Source organism: Mytilus californianus, unplaced genomic scaffold, assembly GCF_021869535.1.
Source record: "Mytilus californianus isolate M0D057914Y unplaced genomic scaffold, xbMytCali1.0.p SCAF_1, whole genome shotgun sequence".
NCBI lineage: Eukaryota > Metazoa > Mollusca > Bivalvia > Mytilida > Mytilidae > Mytilus > Mytilus californianus.
Window position 1 is genome coordinate 76,543,478 of NW_026262581.1, and position 18,396 is coordinate 76,561,873.

At 30.7% G+C, this 18,396-nt stretch overlaps 1 protein-coding gene and 1 long non-coding RNA gene across 2 annotated transcripts in view; both read right to left on the reverse strand.

The window, feature by feature from the left end:
- Positions 1-6,860: 6,860 nt before the first annotated feature.
- Positions 6,861-18,396, reverse strand: part of LOC127707833 (uncharacterized) — a 164,265-nt gene continuing 152,729 nt past the window's right edge. The window contains exon 6 of the long non-coding RNA XR_007985037.1: positions 6,861-7,557. This is a non-coding gene — a long non-coding RNA (uncharacterized LOC127707833). The remainder of the gene's footprint in view (positions 7,558-18,396) is intronic.
- Positions 10,556-18,396, reverse strand: part of LOC127707624 (ribitol-5-phosphate xylosyltransferase 1-like) — an 83,575-nt gene continuing 75,734 nt past the window's right edge. Inside the window, exon 6 of the mRNA XM_052212241.1 lies at positions 10,556-17,932. Within this exon, the coding sequence (XP_052068201.1) occupies positions 17,518-17,932 (415 nt within the window). The 3' untranslated portion in view covers positions 10,556-17,517. The remainder of the gene's footprint in view (positions 17,933-18,396) is intronic.

Here is an 18,396-nt window from a genome sequence, read left to right on the forward strand (position 1 = left end):
CGTGCTATCTGATTAGAATTTATCGAGTTCTACAACATCCTGTCCTTCCCAGTCCAAAAATCAAACTAAATCATAACGTTTTAAAACAATATGTAAGTTTGTAACGATTAAATATTTGATCTCTAGATAAGCTTGTGATATTTCTATTGTTAGTGACTCGGGGCTTATTTAATCTTAATCCCAATACACAAAACAGTTCTTAATACTTTTGATATAGTGAAAGATATACAACAAATTGTTTAAATACAACTGTCATAACAGATAGTAATATGGAATAAAATATGTCGACAGAAAACAAATGAGGTGACGGTCAAGTGTTCGCTCAATACTAATTCGAATTGATTTCGGAATATTATATACAATCAATTATAATAAAAGGTGTTTAGACAATCGTTATAAAGGCGCAAAAAAACGACAATTCCTTTCATACACACCGAGTCATATATGTAAAATAATTAGAAAATTCTAACGTATTATGAGTAAACAAACATTCTGATCTGACATTTTCTAGATTCAGAAATTTCTACAAGATGAAAAATAGAAATTGGAAGGTCGATGTGTATTTTTCTCCTACAAAACTTCATTCAAAGTCAGCTTCCTTTATACAAATCAATAATCCATAATATTTTAAAAGGCTTAATCTTGACCTTTTGTATTTTTATACCATCTGCAATTTCTGTTTCCCTAAATTAGGAGACATTTGACTTATTTAGGCATTGGTAGTTTTCTATTTTATGGTGCCGATATATAATTGAATCAAGTGCTGGTTTGTTGTGTATTGTTAAACGTTATTCAACTGATCTAGAGGAGAGTTGAGAACTTACTAAGCTTTTTTAATCCTACCACGTTTATATGCCCGTCTCGTCAGGAAACTTATCAGTAGTTGTTGCTGTCTCTTTTATGGTTTTTGACTATTGAATGATGAAGATGAGCTATTTCCTCAACTCTGTTGACTCGTGGAATGACTTGTCTATACTAGGGGCTAATTTGTGTTCGTTTGCCCAATGTTGAAACACATATAATTACCTCTTACTTTCTACCTCGTTTAACATAGATTGTTTGATTGCTGTATCATTAAAGGTTACTTACATTGCTGTTATATTCATATTGGCATCAACTACATTATTAGTTTGTTAATATACTTAACATTGCTCCATCACCCTTACAGTGGGAAATAAAAGAAAAATTCAACAACTAATAAAATGATCATTCCTCTATCATTTGTAGTTGCTAGTATTTGTACCTTAATGTTTGATTTAATCAAAGTTAACCAAAGGTGTTGATGATCTTATTTTAGCTTGGACCTTGGTCATCGAATATGTGATGGAACGATTGACGAAATATCATTTATCTATGATTTGTAGTTGTTTAGATCTGGACCCTAACGGAAAACGTGCGCATGTGTAAAGTTAATACCAACGTGACCTAATTTCAATGTGGACTTCATTTCTCTATAATTTGAGTTGCTTAGATCTAGACTACGGTATAAACAAGGGTTCATTTTATGCATAATTAATCAACGAATTTAAATTGATGAAATGATGCAATGTAAGACAATCTGCAAAATTCATGTGAAATGCAAATTTTCAGTATTTTAATATTTCTATTGAGAAACATTGCGTTCGTACCTCTTGTAGCCTCAAATGAAAGGCATCACAAAAGTGAAAGGATATTCCTAACGTGCATTTCACTGATATTAATTCATTTGTATAAATAATAAATGAAACAAAACTAATTTCTCAAATAGATATTACATGTAAATTCTTTCCTCAACTGGGCGTTGCTTAAGATTGAATCATCTGATACAAATTTTGACTTGAGTTTATAAAAAAGATATTTGAATTCGTGAGGTAATGTAATTATTATAGATAACATGTTTGGATGGTTAACTGTGTGAGGTAATATTGTGCTGTCTCGTTCATAATCTTCAAATATAAGTAAATGGCTTTATTCAAAGTTTCTACAAAGTTATAAATGTTTGTTGTGTATTATATTTAGTTTAATAATTTAATGTCCTGGACTTAACTTAGATTAATATAAATATTTTAAATGGAAAATGTTCAAGTACTTTGCTTTCTGTATACTAAAGTAGTTTACTATTTTGTAAAAGTAGTTATAATTTGTACTTCAAAGAACACATACTTTAAACTGTCAAAACATTAATTTCATTAAACTATGATTATATACTTATGCCTTTAAACTTTTGAACAGATTTTGTTTTCAGTACTCTTATTACCATATGTACGTGATATATAAATTCTAATACCCAAATGAACCCGACAACAGACAAGTGTAAAAAAACGTCCCTATATCTTTTATCTTAGTCTTTTTATCTTCTTTTTTATAATTTGTTCTTTTGGACTTACGTAAAACTTGGGAACAGTATATCTAATATATATGTTCCTGGTAAAACATGTTTCTTTATGTGTATTTGAATTGATAGTACATATCATTTATCTTACAACATAAATTATAGTATTTGTTATTGGATGGAACTGTTTTTATTTCACAGAAGGACAAAAAAGTAATAAGATATTACTAGAGACTACAACTGTGGAGGTTTCTGTATGATATGACTCAATATGAACATGTGGCGAAAAATAAATTAGTTCTTTGAGCACTTATCCCTCTTCCCTTTTTCAAAATTATGTTTGTGAACAATTCTCTATTTTGCCAACCATTTCGACTGTTTTTTCTTAAATAATATAGCTGTATGGGTCTCAGAGAAGTGGCGTTCAAAAGACGTTGTTGTTACAATACTCCAACATAGGGATGAAATTTAAAAAAAAGGCAGGACAGGAGTTTTGAGTAAAAAAAAAGGCAGGATGAGCAACTTTGCAAAAACAAAAGGCAGGATGACAATTTATGTAAAAAAATTCAGGATAAACTAATAAAAAAAAGGCAGGACCGAATAGAGTGAAAAATAAAAAGGCAGGACAGAGATTACAACTTTAAAAAAATGAAGGACAAAATTTTTCATCCTACCCCCCTCCCCATAAAAACTGTATCTGTATTCACTAGATTAAATTGTTCTTGTGTTTACCTATAAAACAGTCCATTTTTTCTTGTGTTTACCTATAGAACAGTCCATTTTAAAGTAAAGTAAATATTTTTATCATGTGGAAATCTATACGTCAGTAGTCCTAGGCTCGACAAAAATACATCAGATTGAATTATTTGATTGGTTTAGATTTGTTGTGTTGTCAATCTCCCTATCTTGGTTTATTTTATCTTTCAGAGTGATAACACAACATGTCCTGGTGGAGTAATATCTCCACATATAATTACTCATAAGAGAACAGAACTAAGCCAGTTGTATGGATTGATAGAAAAAGACATAAAGATGAGTTCTTCAGCAAATGTTAATAACTACAATGACAATGATCAGCATCAGTTTTCGTGTGGTAAAAAATTTGTATGGATAAACTGATATGAAGCACTTTTTTAAGTTATTACATAGTCTCGTTATGTGCTGAGAGTGATTTTATTCTATGTTTTTTAGTTGAAGTGTTATATTTGGCCTAGGAAGTTGTACATACATTATGACACACCATCTAGTGTTGGTTAATATACATGTCAAGTATAAAATTTAAAATCATAACGGTTCTCAAGATATAGAGCGGACACGATCTTTACCATAGGACATTGGGTTGTCAACTGAAACCAAAGTTTTTGACCTTGAACTTTGACATAGGAAGTTGTACAAACATTATGACACACCCTCTGGTGTTGGTTAATATATAATTCAAGTATAAAGTATGAAATTATAACGGTTCTCTAGATGTAGAGCGAACACAGTTTGTTACGGACGGACGGACGGACAGACTGGTCACTATAGGGTGACCCGCCACTAGGCGGGGCCCTAATTATTTTGAATTTATTGGTAAAAACCACTATAATATTATATGCATGTAACTGTTAAGAATTCGGTATGTAGAATGCACTCGAGACGGTCATCTTTGTGTCGTAAAGTTGCTATAATTGGTGTATAACCAAAATATCCCTTTATTCATACTTAATAAACTAGCAGCAAAATGCTATCCAATTAACAAACACAAAATGAAAGCCAACGAACTAACCACAAAATGATAACTAATAAACTAACCATAAAATGAGAGCAAATAAACTAGCCGCAGAATGATAACCAAAAAAAAACAACACAAAATTAAAGCCACTTCACTAGATGCAAAATAATAACCAACAAACAAACGACAAAATGAGAGCCAATAAACGAACCATAAAATGAAAGCCAATAAACACACCAATAATGATAGCCAATACACTTACAACAAAATGATAGCCAATAAACTAACAACAAAATGATAGCCATTAAACTAACAGCAAAATGATAGCCAATAAACTAGCCATCAAATGATAAGCAATTAACAAACCACAAAATGACAGCCAATAAACTAGCAGCAAATGATAACCAATAAACATACCCAAAATAATAGACAATAAACACACCCAAAATGATAGCCAATAAACAAACCACAAAAGCATAGCGAATAAATAAACCACAAAACGATAACCAATTTAAAAACCACAAATAAAAGCCAATAAACCATAGTCCCATAATGATAAACAATAAACAATCCACAAAATGATAGCCAATTACCTATAAACCAACAACAAACAAGATAATCAACTGATAAATATAAAGCTAATAAAAAAGTCAGAACTGTGTCTTCAGTTCATTGCAGAAGGCCTTCTAACAACACCAATGAAATGATATTCGGTACATCACAACTATTGAACACCGGAAACATGATCGTTATACATGTCATTTAACCAGTAGAAAGTATTGTTTGCTGTACATTGTAAATTTTGAATATCGTTTAAAATGAAGTTATAGCACGTTCTGTTAATTTAAAATTATGAGTGCCATATTAAACCTTCACAGGAAGTTTCAAGTTGATAAATAGTATCAAACTGCATGAGTCACTTGTGTAATTAAATAAACCTTAAGTTTATTCGATTTTGAAAGTTAATAAATATGCTGGTTTAAATCAATTTATAAACTTTTAAACGAAGGGATATGGTAAACTTATTGTTAGCAATTAATTGAAATTTTATAGAAATATTTATACAAAATTCTTTTGTGTTTAATAAATAAACTATAAATCAAGTTATGATAATATTTTCATAAAAATAAGTATAGCCCTCGTAAAAGTTAATCAAGACGTACATTTGAAATTTCGATAATAACATTACAACTATGATTTGTCTTTAAATAGGCAAAAATGAGGGCGGATTTCACTTCATTTCTTAGCATGTATGTATATTATTTGTTATTTGTATAGAAAACACATAAACATGGCGAAAAACCTTCTTAAAATCTTAAAATCTCCAATTTTAAACCCATAGATATACCTTTAAAATCAGGTCAAGGTAAGACAAACCTGCCAGACAAACATTTACACCATACAATCATTTCATACACCAAATACAGTTGAATTAATGCTCATTGTTCCTAAAAATAGACCTTCCCATGAAATCTTAACATTGACCAATGAACCATGAAAATTAGGTCATGGTCAGATACACTCTGCCAGACAGACATGTACACCTAGCAATCATAACATACCACAAATATAGTTAACCTATTGTTTATAGCACGGAAGTATTATAATAATGTTAATACTTCTATGCTTATAGTATCTGTAAGATGGAATAGAACACAAAAAATCAACATAGAACATTGAACAATGAAAATCAGGTCAAGGGCAGATGAAAACTGTCAGTCAGATATGTACACCTTACAATCATTCTATACACCAAATATAGTTGACCTACTGCTTGTAGGATCTGAGATATGGACTTGACCACAAGAACTTAACCTTAATAAAAATGCACACAATGATGTGGAGGTCAAATGAACCTTGTCTGATGAACATGTAGACCTTACAAGATCTTACAAGCATCTAATATACCAAATATATTTATCTTATCACTCATAAAAAATGAGAAATTCACTTGAAAACTAACAGTTTTTAAAGCAGCTTCTGAACCATGAAAATGAGTCAAGGACAATGGACACATGACAAAATAAAACTTTGTAACATAACAAAGCTGTAGACGAGGTATGCAGTCGCTGCAGCTGGATTGGGTATGTCTTACATTCTGCAACTTTTATCGCAGGCAAGACAAAAACTGTTGCCAGAAAAAAAAATTTGTTTTAATTTTCCAAGAAATTTCAAGCTACCAGTATTAGGTATATATTGTTTGAGCCTTCCAAAGTGGATCAAACTCCTTGCAACTTTTTAGCACACCTGGCCTAAAAGGCCAAGTGAGCTTTTTTCATCACTTGGCGTCCATCGTCCGTCGTCGTTAACTTTAACAAAAATTTTCTCCTCTGAAACTACTGGACCAAATTTAACCAAACTTGGCCGCAACCACCATTGAGGTATCTAGTTTAAAAAGTGTGTCCGATGACCAGGCCCGCCAACCAAGATGACCACCATGGCTAATAAACAGCTGCGCCATGAGCGCATGATACACCCATCACGTTTTCAAAGAATAAAGTTCAATTACTTCTCAATGTCATATCAGAAAAATAGATATAAATCAGTCGACAAATCAGAAAAATAGATATAAATCAGTCGACAAAGTTTAATGAAAACTGCTAAAAGCATTTTTGAGTTATTGTCCGAAAACTGGAAAATCCCCCTTTTTTTAATGAATAAAACCCCATAACTCGGAAACGTAAAATCTAAAATTAATATAAAACAAAAGGGAGCTCATGTCAATAGCTATAAACAATTCACCAAAGTTTCTTGCAAGTTGCTGAAAGAGTTTGCGAGTTATTGTCCGAAAACTGGAAAATCCCCCACAATCATCATTAGGGTATCTAGTTTAAATAAAATGCTCCGCTAGGCGCAGCTTGATACGACCGCAGAGGTCGAACCCTGAACAGTTAGGGCAAGTATGTACACAACATTCAAGCTTGATACAGCACTGAATTTGGATTGTGATTAAATATTTGACACAGCATAGGTTTCTGACACAGAATGAATGTGGTCTAAGAACTTAAAAAATTTTAATTTACCTATTCAAACCATATCATTATTATTTGCTTTTATATATAAATCAGAAATAACCAATTTAAAATGGAAAATTTTAAAGAAAAAAAAAGGAAAAAAAGGAAAAAAAAATCCCTCTCCCAAATTTTTTGAACCCCCTTATGATTCATCACCCGCAAACTCAATCCCAGCCTTCCCTTTGTGGTATGGTACCTTGCAGTACAATTTCAGAGAGATCCATACACTTGAACACAAGTTATTGTCTGGAAACTAGAAAAATGCTTGTTTTAAGGCCCTTTTTTGGCCCCAAATTCCTAAACGTTTAGGGTAATTACCCCCAAACTCAAACCCAGCTTTCCCTTTGTAATATGGAACCTTGTAGTACAATTTCATAAAGATCCATACACTTACACACAAGTTATTGTCCTGATATTAGAAAAATGCTTGTTTTTTGCCCCTTTTTTGCCCCTAATTCCTAAATTTTGAGGCAATTACCCCCAAAATCAATCACAGCCTTCCCTTTGTGGTATGGTACCTTGCAGTACAATTTCAGAGAGATCCATACACTTGAACACAAGTAATGGTCTGGAAACTAGAAAAATGCTTATTTTTGGCCCCTTTTTGGCCCCTTATTCCTAAACGTTTTAGGCAATTACCCCCTAACTCAATTCCAGCTTTCCCTTTGTGATATGGAACCTTGTAGTACAATTTCAGAAAGATCCATACACTTTCACACAAGTTATTGTCATGAAACTAGAAAAATGCTTGTTTTTTGGCCCCTTATTCCTAAAATTTTGAGGCAATTACCCCCAAAATCAATTCCAGCATTCCCTTTGTGATATGGAACCTTGTGGTACAATGTAAGAGAGATCCATACACTAACACACAAGTTATGTCTGGAAGTTACAAAAATGCTTATTTTTGGCCCCTTTTGGGCCCCTAATTCCTTAACTGTTAGTACCATAAACCCCAAAATCAATCCCAACCTTCCTTTTGTGGTATTGAACCCTATGGTAAAATTTCATAGAGATCCATTCCCTTAAACTAAAGTTAGAGTGCGAAAACCAATGCGTCTTCGGATGACGACGACGCCAACGTCATACCAATATACTACCACAAAAATTTTTTTGCGGTCATATAAAAATGTGTCCAATGACCCTGCCTACCAACCAACATGGCTGACATGGCTAAAAATAGAACATAGGGGTAAAATGAAAGATTTTTCTATTATTTTTTGAACCGTTATAAATAGAGAAAATCTGAAAGGAGCAAAAATGTTCCGAATAATGAGCTCTACCAATTGTCCATATACGTCAAAACTGTTAGAGAAATTCTTATAGGAGTTATTGCCCATAAATGACAAATTTTACCATTTTTTTCATTTTTGCCTTTTTCTATGAAAACTATGATATTTAGAGAGAAACATTTTTTTTTCGGTATGCCTTGTATGATTTAAATTATAATAGATAAATAAACACTTTAAATCACAATAAATTGCTTCGCTGAGCACAGCTGGATACGACCGCAGATGTCCAACCCTGAAAAGTTGGGGCCAAAATGGACACAATATTCACGCTTGATACAGGTCTGAATTTGGATTGTAACTAAATTTTTGACACATAATAGGTTTCTGACACAGAATAACTGTAGTCAAAGAACTTCAAATTGGTTATATGATTTGAATTTTGATTTTGTGAAATACACTATGCTGTTGTGAATTGCCCCCCCCCCCCCCTCCACCCCCAAAAAAAAAATAAATTTTACCCCGGTATTTTGCTTTTGTGCACTATGCTGTTGAATATTAACCCCCAAAAAAAAATATTTGAAGAAATTTTCTTTTAATTTCTGAAATCTGAAATGAGAAAAATTGTCCCCCCCTCCAATTTTTTTCACCTCCCCCCTTTCCCTTATTCCCCAAAAAAAAATCTTTCCCTCAAGATATGGTCAGTATCTCAATTCAAATTTCTAATGGAGTTTGCAACCATAATTACCCATTTAAATACATCATAAAAGTTTTAAATACAAAATGATATACATAGTCATGGCTAAAATTAATATTAATTATTAGTAACTGCTAAAAATAAATTGACAGCTAATCACCTCAAGACAATCATCATTTCTTAATACATAATTAACAAGCAGTGTAAGGGAGGTAATCAAACAGTGTTCTTTTAATTAATTTGGATTACCTCCCTTACATTACTTTTAAATTGTTTCAATTGTCCTTTAGTCAGAAAAACACTTGTTTTTCCCCTTTTTTTGCCCCTAATTACTTATTGGTTTGAGCCATAACCTCCCAAAGTCAATCCTAACCATCCCTTTGTAGTATGGAAACTTGTGGTAAAATTTCAGAGAGATTCATACACTTAAACACAAGTTATTGTCTTGAAACTACAAAAATGCTTATTTGGGCCCCTTTTTGGCCCCTAATTCCTAAACAGTTGGGACAATAACCCCAAAAATCAATCCCAACCTTCCTTTAGTGGTTATAAACCTTGTGTTAAAATTTTATTGACTTCTATTTACTTATACTAAAGTTATTATCCGGAAACCATCTGTCTTCTGACGACTCTGAATTTTTGCGGTCGTATAAAAATGATCAGCAAGGCAAGATCTATTAAAAAGTCAAATTTTGACGATATAGTTATTAGTTTGTCACTCTTCATTGGAGTGATTACCCTTAAACGAGGATTTTTTTTACCCTCTTTTGTGTTTTGAGCAAAAACTATAGAAGATAAAGAGAAACTAAACAGACTAAAAGATCAGTTTACAAGATCAACAAAATAGAGATTTTTGTCATGAAGTCTATTCTCGTCTACCATGTTGGAGAGTGTGCTATGTTTGATATGCACATAGACCAAGGTGAGCGACACAATCTCTTTAGAGCCTCTGGTTTCTATATTATTAATTTAGATATAATTAAATATTTGCTAAAAACATGATCTTACAGATGGTTTATTGATATTGTAAGGTTTAAAGTTATCCGAACTCTAGCACTTCCAATACTTGTACAGGTAAAAGCTGCTTTTCAAGCCGACTAAAGGACATTCAGATCAAATTTGTTTTTCATTTGCCTTTGAAAGGAAAACCTGATAAAGTGAACAAAACAGTGGTCATTATAAGTTAATTATGATGGAGAACATATTTGATAAATATCAATTTTTTTTGGTAGTGTAAATAAATTGATTAGCTGATGTTCTGAAATCCTTGTTTTTGTTTTTCATCTATTCAGACAGGTTGTTTTCTCATGTCATGTAGATTAAATCAAGGAAGGTTATATTAGAAAACTGACATAAAAGGCCTCTAAACACAATAGCTCCAATGGAACTTTCATTGGTTGATGTCATACTAATTATTAACTTACGTTACGACAAATAAAAAGTAAATAATGCAGAAAACACATAATAAACAGTGCCTGTTGATAATTCATAGCCTGACCGATTTCGGCCCTGTATGGACCTTCTTCAGAGGCAGAATGATGGATTAATAGTGGCACACTATTGATATAGTGTCAAAAAATTAAAGACTATAAATTAAAAAACTAATGTTTATTACTCCATTTAGCTACTCTCTTACAAACTTATATTTAACAAATCTACATAAAACAAATGACAGAGACCAAACAATTAACAATATCACACGTTCCTTCATTGCATTATATAATCATTGTAATAATTTATGTACAGTAAAAATACTTATTTGTGACTTTTAATAAACTGTTAATAACTTCTCTCTGAAATGAAAACTTCATAAGAATAGTGCCTCACATGAATCGTGTGAGAATATTAGCCATATTTAGTCATTTAACTTAAATCATCAACATGGGTATTTAAATTAATGTGAGAAATAATGTAATAAACGAAAATAGGGAAAAAACAGAAATTGCGTTAAGGGAATATGAAACACTAGATATCATACATAGACTTTTTCCTGGAGTTTTGAAAAGTCTCATAAATTTAATTTACAATCTCTAAATATGCAAAAAACAAAAAACAAATTTCTTTTTAAGGCATATGTTTCTGATTTTGGCAAGGTTGCAGTAAAATAGTCATTTTTTATTTCAACCCTTTTTGAAATTACAAATGAAAACTTTGCTTATAAATGCTATCTGTGGTGACGAATAACATTGACATTATATTCTTAATGCAACAAGCTGCACAGTGCATGTTGCTAAAACAGTAGATTAAATTTAAAGATTATTATCTGACCCTGCTATTGCATTTGTGCCCTTCAAAAAACATGCAAAATGTGCAAAATTTTCATGGCTTAATTCCCTAAAAAAAAACATGTATACAACCTAATAAGTGACTAATAAACAGTTGTGCATAAATATTACACAAAAGCTGAAATCATGTCAGTAAATCTTTTTTCTTTAAAGAAACAAATAATACTACAAGTAGAACATGTAATTGCTAAAAATGGTCTAATATTTTCTACTGTTCCTTATAATTCATTGTTACTTAATACTTATTTATTTAAGGTAGATCATAAGTATATATTTTTTGAGACAGAATTTTCTTATAATTTGCCAAAATGAAGATTTTACTATGCTTTTTTCAAAAATATAATAAAAAGTATGGGTCACCGTGCTATTTTGCAAGCTATGAATCGTTGAAAATTGCTTAAATTTGGTTAGATTGTTCATGAAAAAACACATTTGTGTGCATAAAAAAAATTCTATGAGATAGAATTTTGAAATAAATTGTGAGAAGATAGGTTTTATAATATGTTTTAAGAAAATAAAAAGAAAAAATAGTGTCACCGAACTTGTTTTCTTGCTACAAGTAAAAATTAAAAATTTCCCTATTAGTCCAGTATAAATTTTTTACTAAAAGAGTTATTTCCCCTGAAATGGCTCATTTAAAAAAATGATTCTAAAAACAAAAAAAAATGATATTTGTTTAAATATTTTGGATAATACAATAAATCACCAAGTTTTTTTTATACAAATAAACAGTCTAACTATTAAATTGCAAATCTGTCTCCAAATTTGCAGATTTGGGCAAAAAACTAGACCGATTTTGTACTGCGATTGTACAATCCAAGACGGCGGTATACCACGAATCTACCTTAACTGTATAGTAAAACATTTCATTAACTCTACCCTCTATAGAGTTTGCTATAAAACAAAGCAGAGTCAAACATACATCAGTAATTATCAGTCTTTGGACCATGAAAAAGTTACAGAAAGACATTTATTTTGAATCATGACAGGGTTATTTTATTGAAAGCAATTCTGACCAGAATAAATGCAATGTTTTTTTTTTTACTTATTTTATTTGATATGTTGTGATAAATGAATACAAATTATTTTTAAGTTTAAACCTATTGTGGATATTTTATGATCTATGATCAAGAATACACCTTCTCTCTATTTGTCCATCTTAACAGCAAATCACAAACATTCCCGTAAATTTTGATGTCACAAAAGAAAATGTCTTGGCGCCAAATGCAAAAGTGATTGTTGTACATCAATAAGGTTCAAGTGTCGCAATATCTCAGGTCAAGTGTTGCAGATTTCCAAATACAGCGATAAGGTCTACAAGGAAGATGTAGCAGTTACAGTGTTTGAGCTATTCATCTATCTTTTATATAGATCTAATCACTATTTGATATTCTGCAACACTTGACCTATTGATGTCATTTTAACAATCACAGTCATGTGCACTGTGGTGTCAAGACATTTTTTTTGTGACATCAACTTTTTTACATGAACATATGACTGTCTTAGATAAAGAATAAAGACTTTGTATAAATGAAAACATAATGTTTTTTTGTGACAATCATGATGGAAAGAGGAAAAACATGACCATATGTAACCCTGTAATATCATGAATTAAAGCAACAAAAGAAAAGCATAACAATTGTCAAATCTAAGCAGACTAGAATTGGTCTTTGATTTTTGTTTTGATTGTTAAGGTAGGATGCGAGTATAAACAAGTACTTTTATTATTCTCTGCTAATTTAAATTAGCTGATTTTATGTCTGTTGTGCATTTAAGTATTCTATAGGGATAATGTATAGAAATTCACTGCAAAGTGACAAGAAGGAAAACTAAATAAGATATCACTTATAAAATACTAACAAATATTAAAAGAAAAAATAAAGGTCACTAAACTTTTCTTGAGACACAAATAACTCTTTTATAAAACTTCATTATCAGAGTTCTCTCCCCTTATGAATCAAAGTTTTGGATTAAATAGCTTTTCGCTGCAATTGTAAACATAATTTTACTATAAGTTAAAATGATATAAATGTTTTTCTTTCATTTGATTGCATATCCATATCAAAATTTTCTTATGTTCGTAAAAATGTACACCAATCATTTTGGGTCCAAATGGCAGACTACTCTCAGGCTACCTTAACTAAGGAGGAATTATTGGAATCTGGAATAATTTTGAATTCTGTAAAATTGATAAGAAATGTATGATGAAAACTAACCCAACTAAATAGGGTTAGTCAAGCGTGCATGGCTAAGGTTCAGGTTACTTTCACTGATATTTCAGTATGAACTGACCCCCTTTGTCATGCACGCATGGCTAACCCTTTCTAGTTGGGTTAGTTTTCATCATAAATTTCATATCAATATTCCAGATTTCAAAATTATTCCAAATTCAAATAATTCCTTGTTTTAATATCATTTACATTACATTACATTTAAAATAACAGCTATGAAAGTAGTCCTAATAAGAAAACATTTCAATTAGAAACATAAGACAAAGTAAAATATCATAAGCAAAGACAAAGATAGCACCTGATGAAAGCAGATATAAATTGTTGACTATATTCTTGGGTAATATTTTATGATACACATGATGAAGCATGCCAGGTATACTTTGAAATGATTGTGGAGACAAATGTACAAGCTTCAGCAAGCACGATGTCTCTGTAACATATTATGGGAGGTCAATAGGTCATGCTAAGGTAATAATACAACTAATTATACAACATTTGGAATGCAAACAAATTCATGATAAAAAATGGAACAAGAATAAATATCTCCAACAAAAAATATTTACATTTAACAATAATACGTATAAAAATATTTCTTTTTAACATCACTATAAAGCATCAACATTAACATGTAGTGAGTGGTCTAAAGTATTTGAGATTTACGTTTATTTATCAAATAATCTACATAAAGTCACAATCTTCAATCATTAAAAAAAAGTGAGATCATTTCTTGATGCACGGCATGAGAACTAGTAACGGAAATTGAAGAATTCTGCATAGTTTATTCAGTCAGGATTCTATTTCAGTGTCAGTTTCTTATAATAAAAAAAATGGAAATTAATTTTCATTGAAAAATCCACTGCGTAAATTAATCTAATTTAAATAATAAATAAAACCAATTGTGCTCAAATCATCAAACATAAAATAAACAAATATACTATATACAACTGATTTTTTTTTATGACAAGTTAATCCTTGGAGCCTTCAACTCTTTCACATGACGCCCCTCACCCTTCTCATTTGAGATGCTTGGATGATGATACATCATAAGAAATATATAGTAAAATAAGCTAAATCATATACATTTATGACCACTGTGTTTATTTTCTGAGGGCTATTCCAGAGAAAAAGTAATAAACAGGAAGATAGAGAGAAGAGAGAGTATTTTTTACTATTAATTCATACGCAATAGAAAACTCAAGATTTATATCACAATCTTCAAAAAAATTTCCACTCACATACATATATTTCTGGGATAGCTCTATTACAGAACTTTCCTTCCATACAGATATTTATCAATATATCACAAACGTAAATAAAAATTAAAAATTGTAATTGGGTTATGTAAAAAGCTACGAAGTCTTTACAAATGATTATTTTTGTGACAGGAACCCAGCCAATTAGACTTTGTGAAAAGAGGCACTGTCATATGGACTTTAAGTAACCACTGATATGTGCTGGTATACAATAGTATGTAATGCAGTATACCACACAGAAAAATATTGTAGATCGGAACATTATACATTCCATCTTGTATTCCTAAACTGTTTCTCTGTTTCACAGAATTTTGTTATAGGTACCATGGAAAACAGTTTTAATTCATGAATCAATTTTTGAATAAGTATGTTTTTAAAATGTGTATCTTGAACGTCATTTAAATTCACTGCATTTATACATTGGCTATATTTATGATATGAATGCTTTTACAATATTGAAACAAATTGGGACAACCTCACATTTATAATTACTCATTAAAAAAAATATATAAAAGATTGACACAGAAATGTCTCGCATTAATGAAATTTTGATAGTAAAAGAAATGAAATGGAAACAGATCAATTTTGAAACAATGTATGACCTGATTTCCTGTCTCATTCTACACAATTGAAAGCATGTTTGTATAGTTTATGAAAAGACTTTAACAGCAATAAGATTCACACTACAAAATATTTTTTTAACAAAATATAACTGATAAATGTGAAAGTTGTATAACAAATTTCTGTTTGTTTGTATATGTAACTGTGAAGATCTATTTTTACATAGTTATTTAATTTTTTTTTCAAGGCAGCAAGGTGGACAGTGGGCTATTGCTCACAAATGACACACCTACTATCAGTTTTTGGTAAACAGAAAGTTGAAGAAAAATGGATGTGAAAACACATTACAGAGTATGGCATGCTCACATGATGCTTATTTCCAAATTTCAAGAAACTCAGGAAATTTCATGGGACAGACGAAGAGACAAAAACCAGTTCTCCCCCCTCCTTTTGGAGCAATGGTTTAAAAAATTCCCCCCAAAAAATCCATATTATTCAAAAATAAAACCTTGTCATATACAAAAAATCACTTTCTACCACAGTATTCGGCAAGATATGCTTATAATTTTTAAATATTCAATGAAAACCTGAATTTCTATCAATGATACCATATACATGTTACTGAAATGAAAAATGTGAATTTATAATTTCAAAAGCTCAATAAAAATTAAAATATCGCAATTATGTCCAACTCTAATCCTTTATTATAGCCATTAATCTTAAAAGATTTAATGTGGGTTCCTTTATTTCTTGGGTACAAATTATTGTAAATTAAAGCATAGTTTTCATCTCCCAAGTTGAATTCATCAATTCTGAGAAAAATAAAAAAATATTTTGCCAAATAACTCCCCCTAAAATATTTTTTTACTTAAATTTATGTCATTATATGTTCACCTTCATTTAAACTCAGTAGAGATAATATAATTAATACCACAAGTAAAATATAAATATGAATAAAATAAGCAAAATTCTTCATATCCAAAACCAACACCAAAAACAAATTTTGGCATGTTCATTTAAAGCATGAATTATGAGAATATTGTTTTTAACCAAAACAATGGTCCCATCTTTATTTCAACAATGACTAAAACTCATCGCAAATATATAATCTTATTAAGTTAAGCTGTTTCTTGCACAGCATCAAGGATTATGACATTTAAATAGGAGACAAAAAAGGCAGATGATTTCAATATTAATCTATTAATAGAAATGGCTTCAACTACATATAGACATTTACCATAGACGTATAGAGTTGACTTTGAAAGGCCAACAATTACAGAAGCTATTTCAATATGTCTTCCTGCTGGTGCTTTATCATTAAATAGACTATTGATAACTGATTCAAAGAAGAATAACTCTGTTATAGAAATACACCAAGTTCTAAACAGAAAAATTAAACTTAAATTAAATAACTTGTAAAACGGCATTCAGATGCACATCAATTGCATCTCATTAGTGTCCATTAAATGAACTACCCGAACATCAGACTCCCCCTTTTTAACCAAAGTTAAAAGTTCTTGTACTTGAGCAAATTAAAATGTTATAACTGATTGTCTAGATTTATTCAAATCAAGTAAAATATTACCACTAAATGTTTTTATTTGTTACTGACTTATTCAAAATTGTAGTTGATGAAAAATAAATATGAGAAAAACTGTATAAATATCTTTGTGAATGTTAGAATCTATAAAGTAATATTTGAAAACAAAATAAAACTTGGAATCATACAACAAGACATAAAATGGAATACAGTTTTCAATAAAATAAAATTACAACCAAAAATCTAAACTATTTGTAAAATAATTTGATACATATGATAAAACAAAATAAAAACACAAAGCACAACCTAACAATATTTAGTTCATCACAGTGTAGCCAACATATGTTTCCTTGTACAATGATAAAAAAAAGTTCATAAGAGAACTCTCTTGTAAATTATTTGACTTCACATTAACAATCGAAACATTTTGCAGTATTTTTCCACCTTAGCAAAACTCAAAGTTTATGAATAACATGACTAAGTGTACTGCAATAGACAGTGAACATTATTCATAGATGGAGGCATTTAAATGAATTTATACAATCTGAAATTACATGAAAATATGTGAAGTCATTGGCCTGTTTTTATTCTGTAAATCTTGAAACCAACAATTTTAACCTAGCATCAAATGCTACCCCAAAATAAAATAAAAATACCCAATGATAATTACTAAGCACCTTAACTGTTATTGATTCAAATTGAAAAATTTCTCTTGCACCACATGAATAAAATGTTCCCGTAATTTTGATTTAAAATTTTCATACCATAGCATGAGTTCCTTTCTCCTTTTAATTTTTCCTTCAATACTGAGCTTTAATTCATTTGATAAAACAGATCTCAACTCCTTCCAGTCTTTAATATATTTTATTGGAGCTTTTTGCTCCTTCAATATCCTAAGGGGCACAGTTTCAGATACCGAAGATTTCCCACAATTCCCTGGTGTCATTACATCCTCTACAACAGGAAGTGACCCCAATGCTAAAGCTTCATATATTCTGTAGCATTCTGTGTTTTGACCAACAGGGTTCAGTGTTAAATCACTGTCTTCTAAGGCATTTATATAATCTTCTCGACTTTGGTCTGTTTCCTGTGGCAACCACCTATAATTAAAGGAAGACTTTTATCAGATCACTAAAATAATGAAACCTGTTGATATGCACTCAAACTGAACAAGTTAAAAAGTCTTATTTTATCAAATTAAATAAATGACAGAATTAATTTGCTCATTTGCATGACAACTTGACTACTCAGAATTCTAATATTACATGAAGTCTGACCATGATTGACACACAGGACAAGTGCTTACACCTGACACAAAGTTCTAAAATGCACCTATCAAGTATATCAAATAATTTTTTCCAGCAGTTTCATTATTCAACTTTTGATGATTGCATGATTGTTGGTGTTCAACTTGGCTTTATTGTTGCAACCAGTTTTTATTGGCGGAGGAAGCTGGAGTACCCAGAGAGAACCACAGACCTTTCAGCATTTAAGCACAATGTTTCTAAAGATGTACAGAAGACTACATCATGCTGTCAATTTTATTCCATCCTTTAAAATAGCC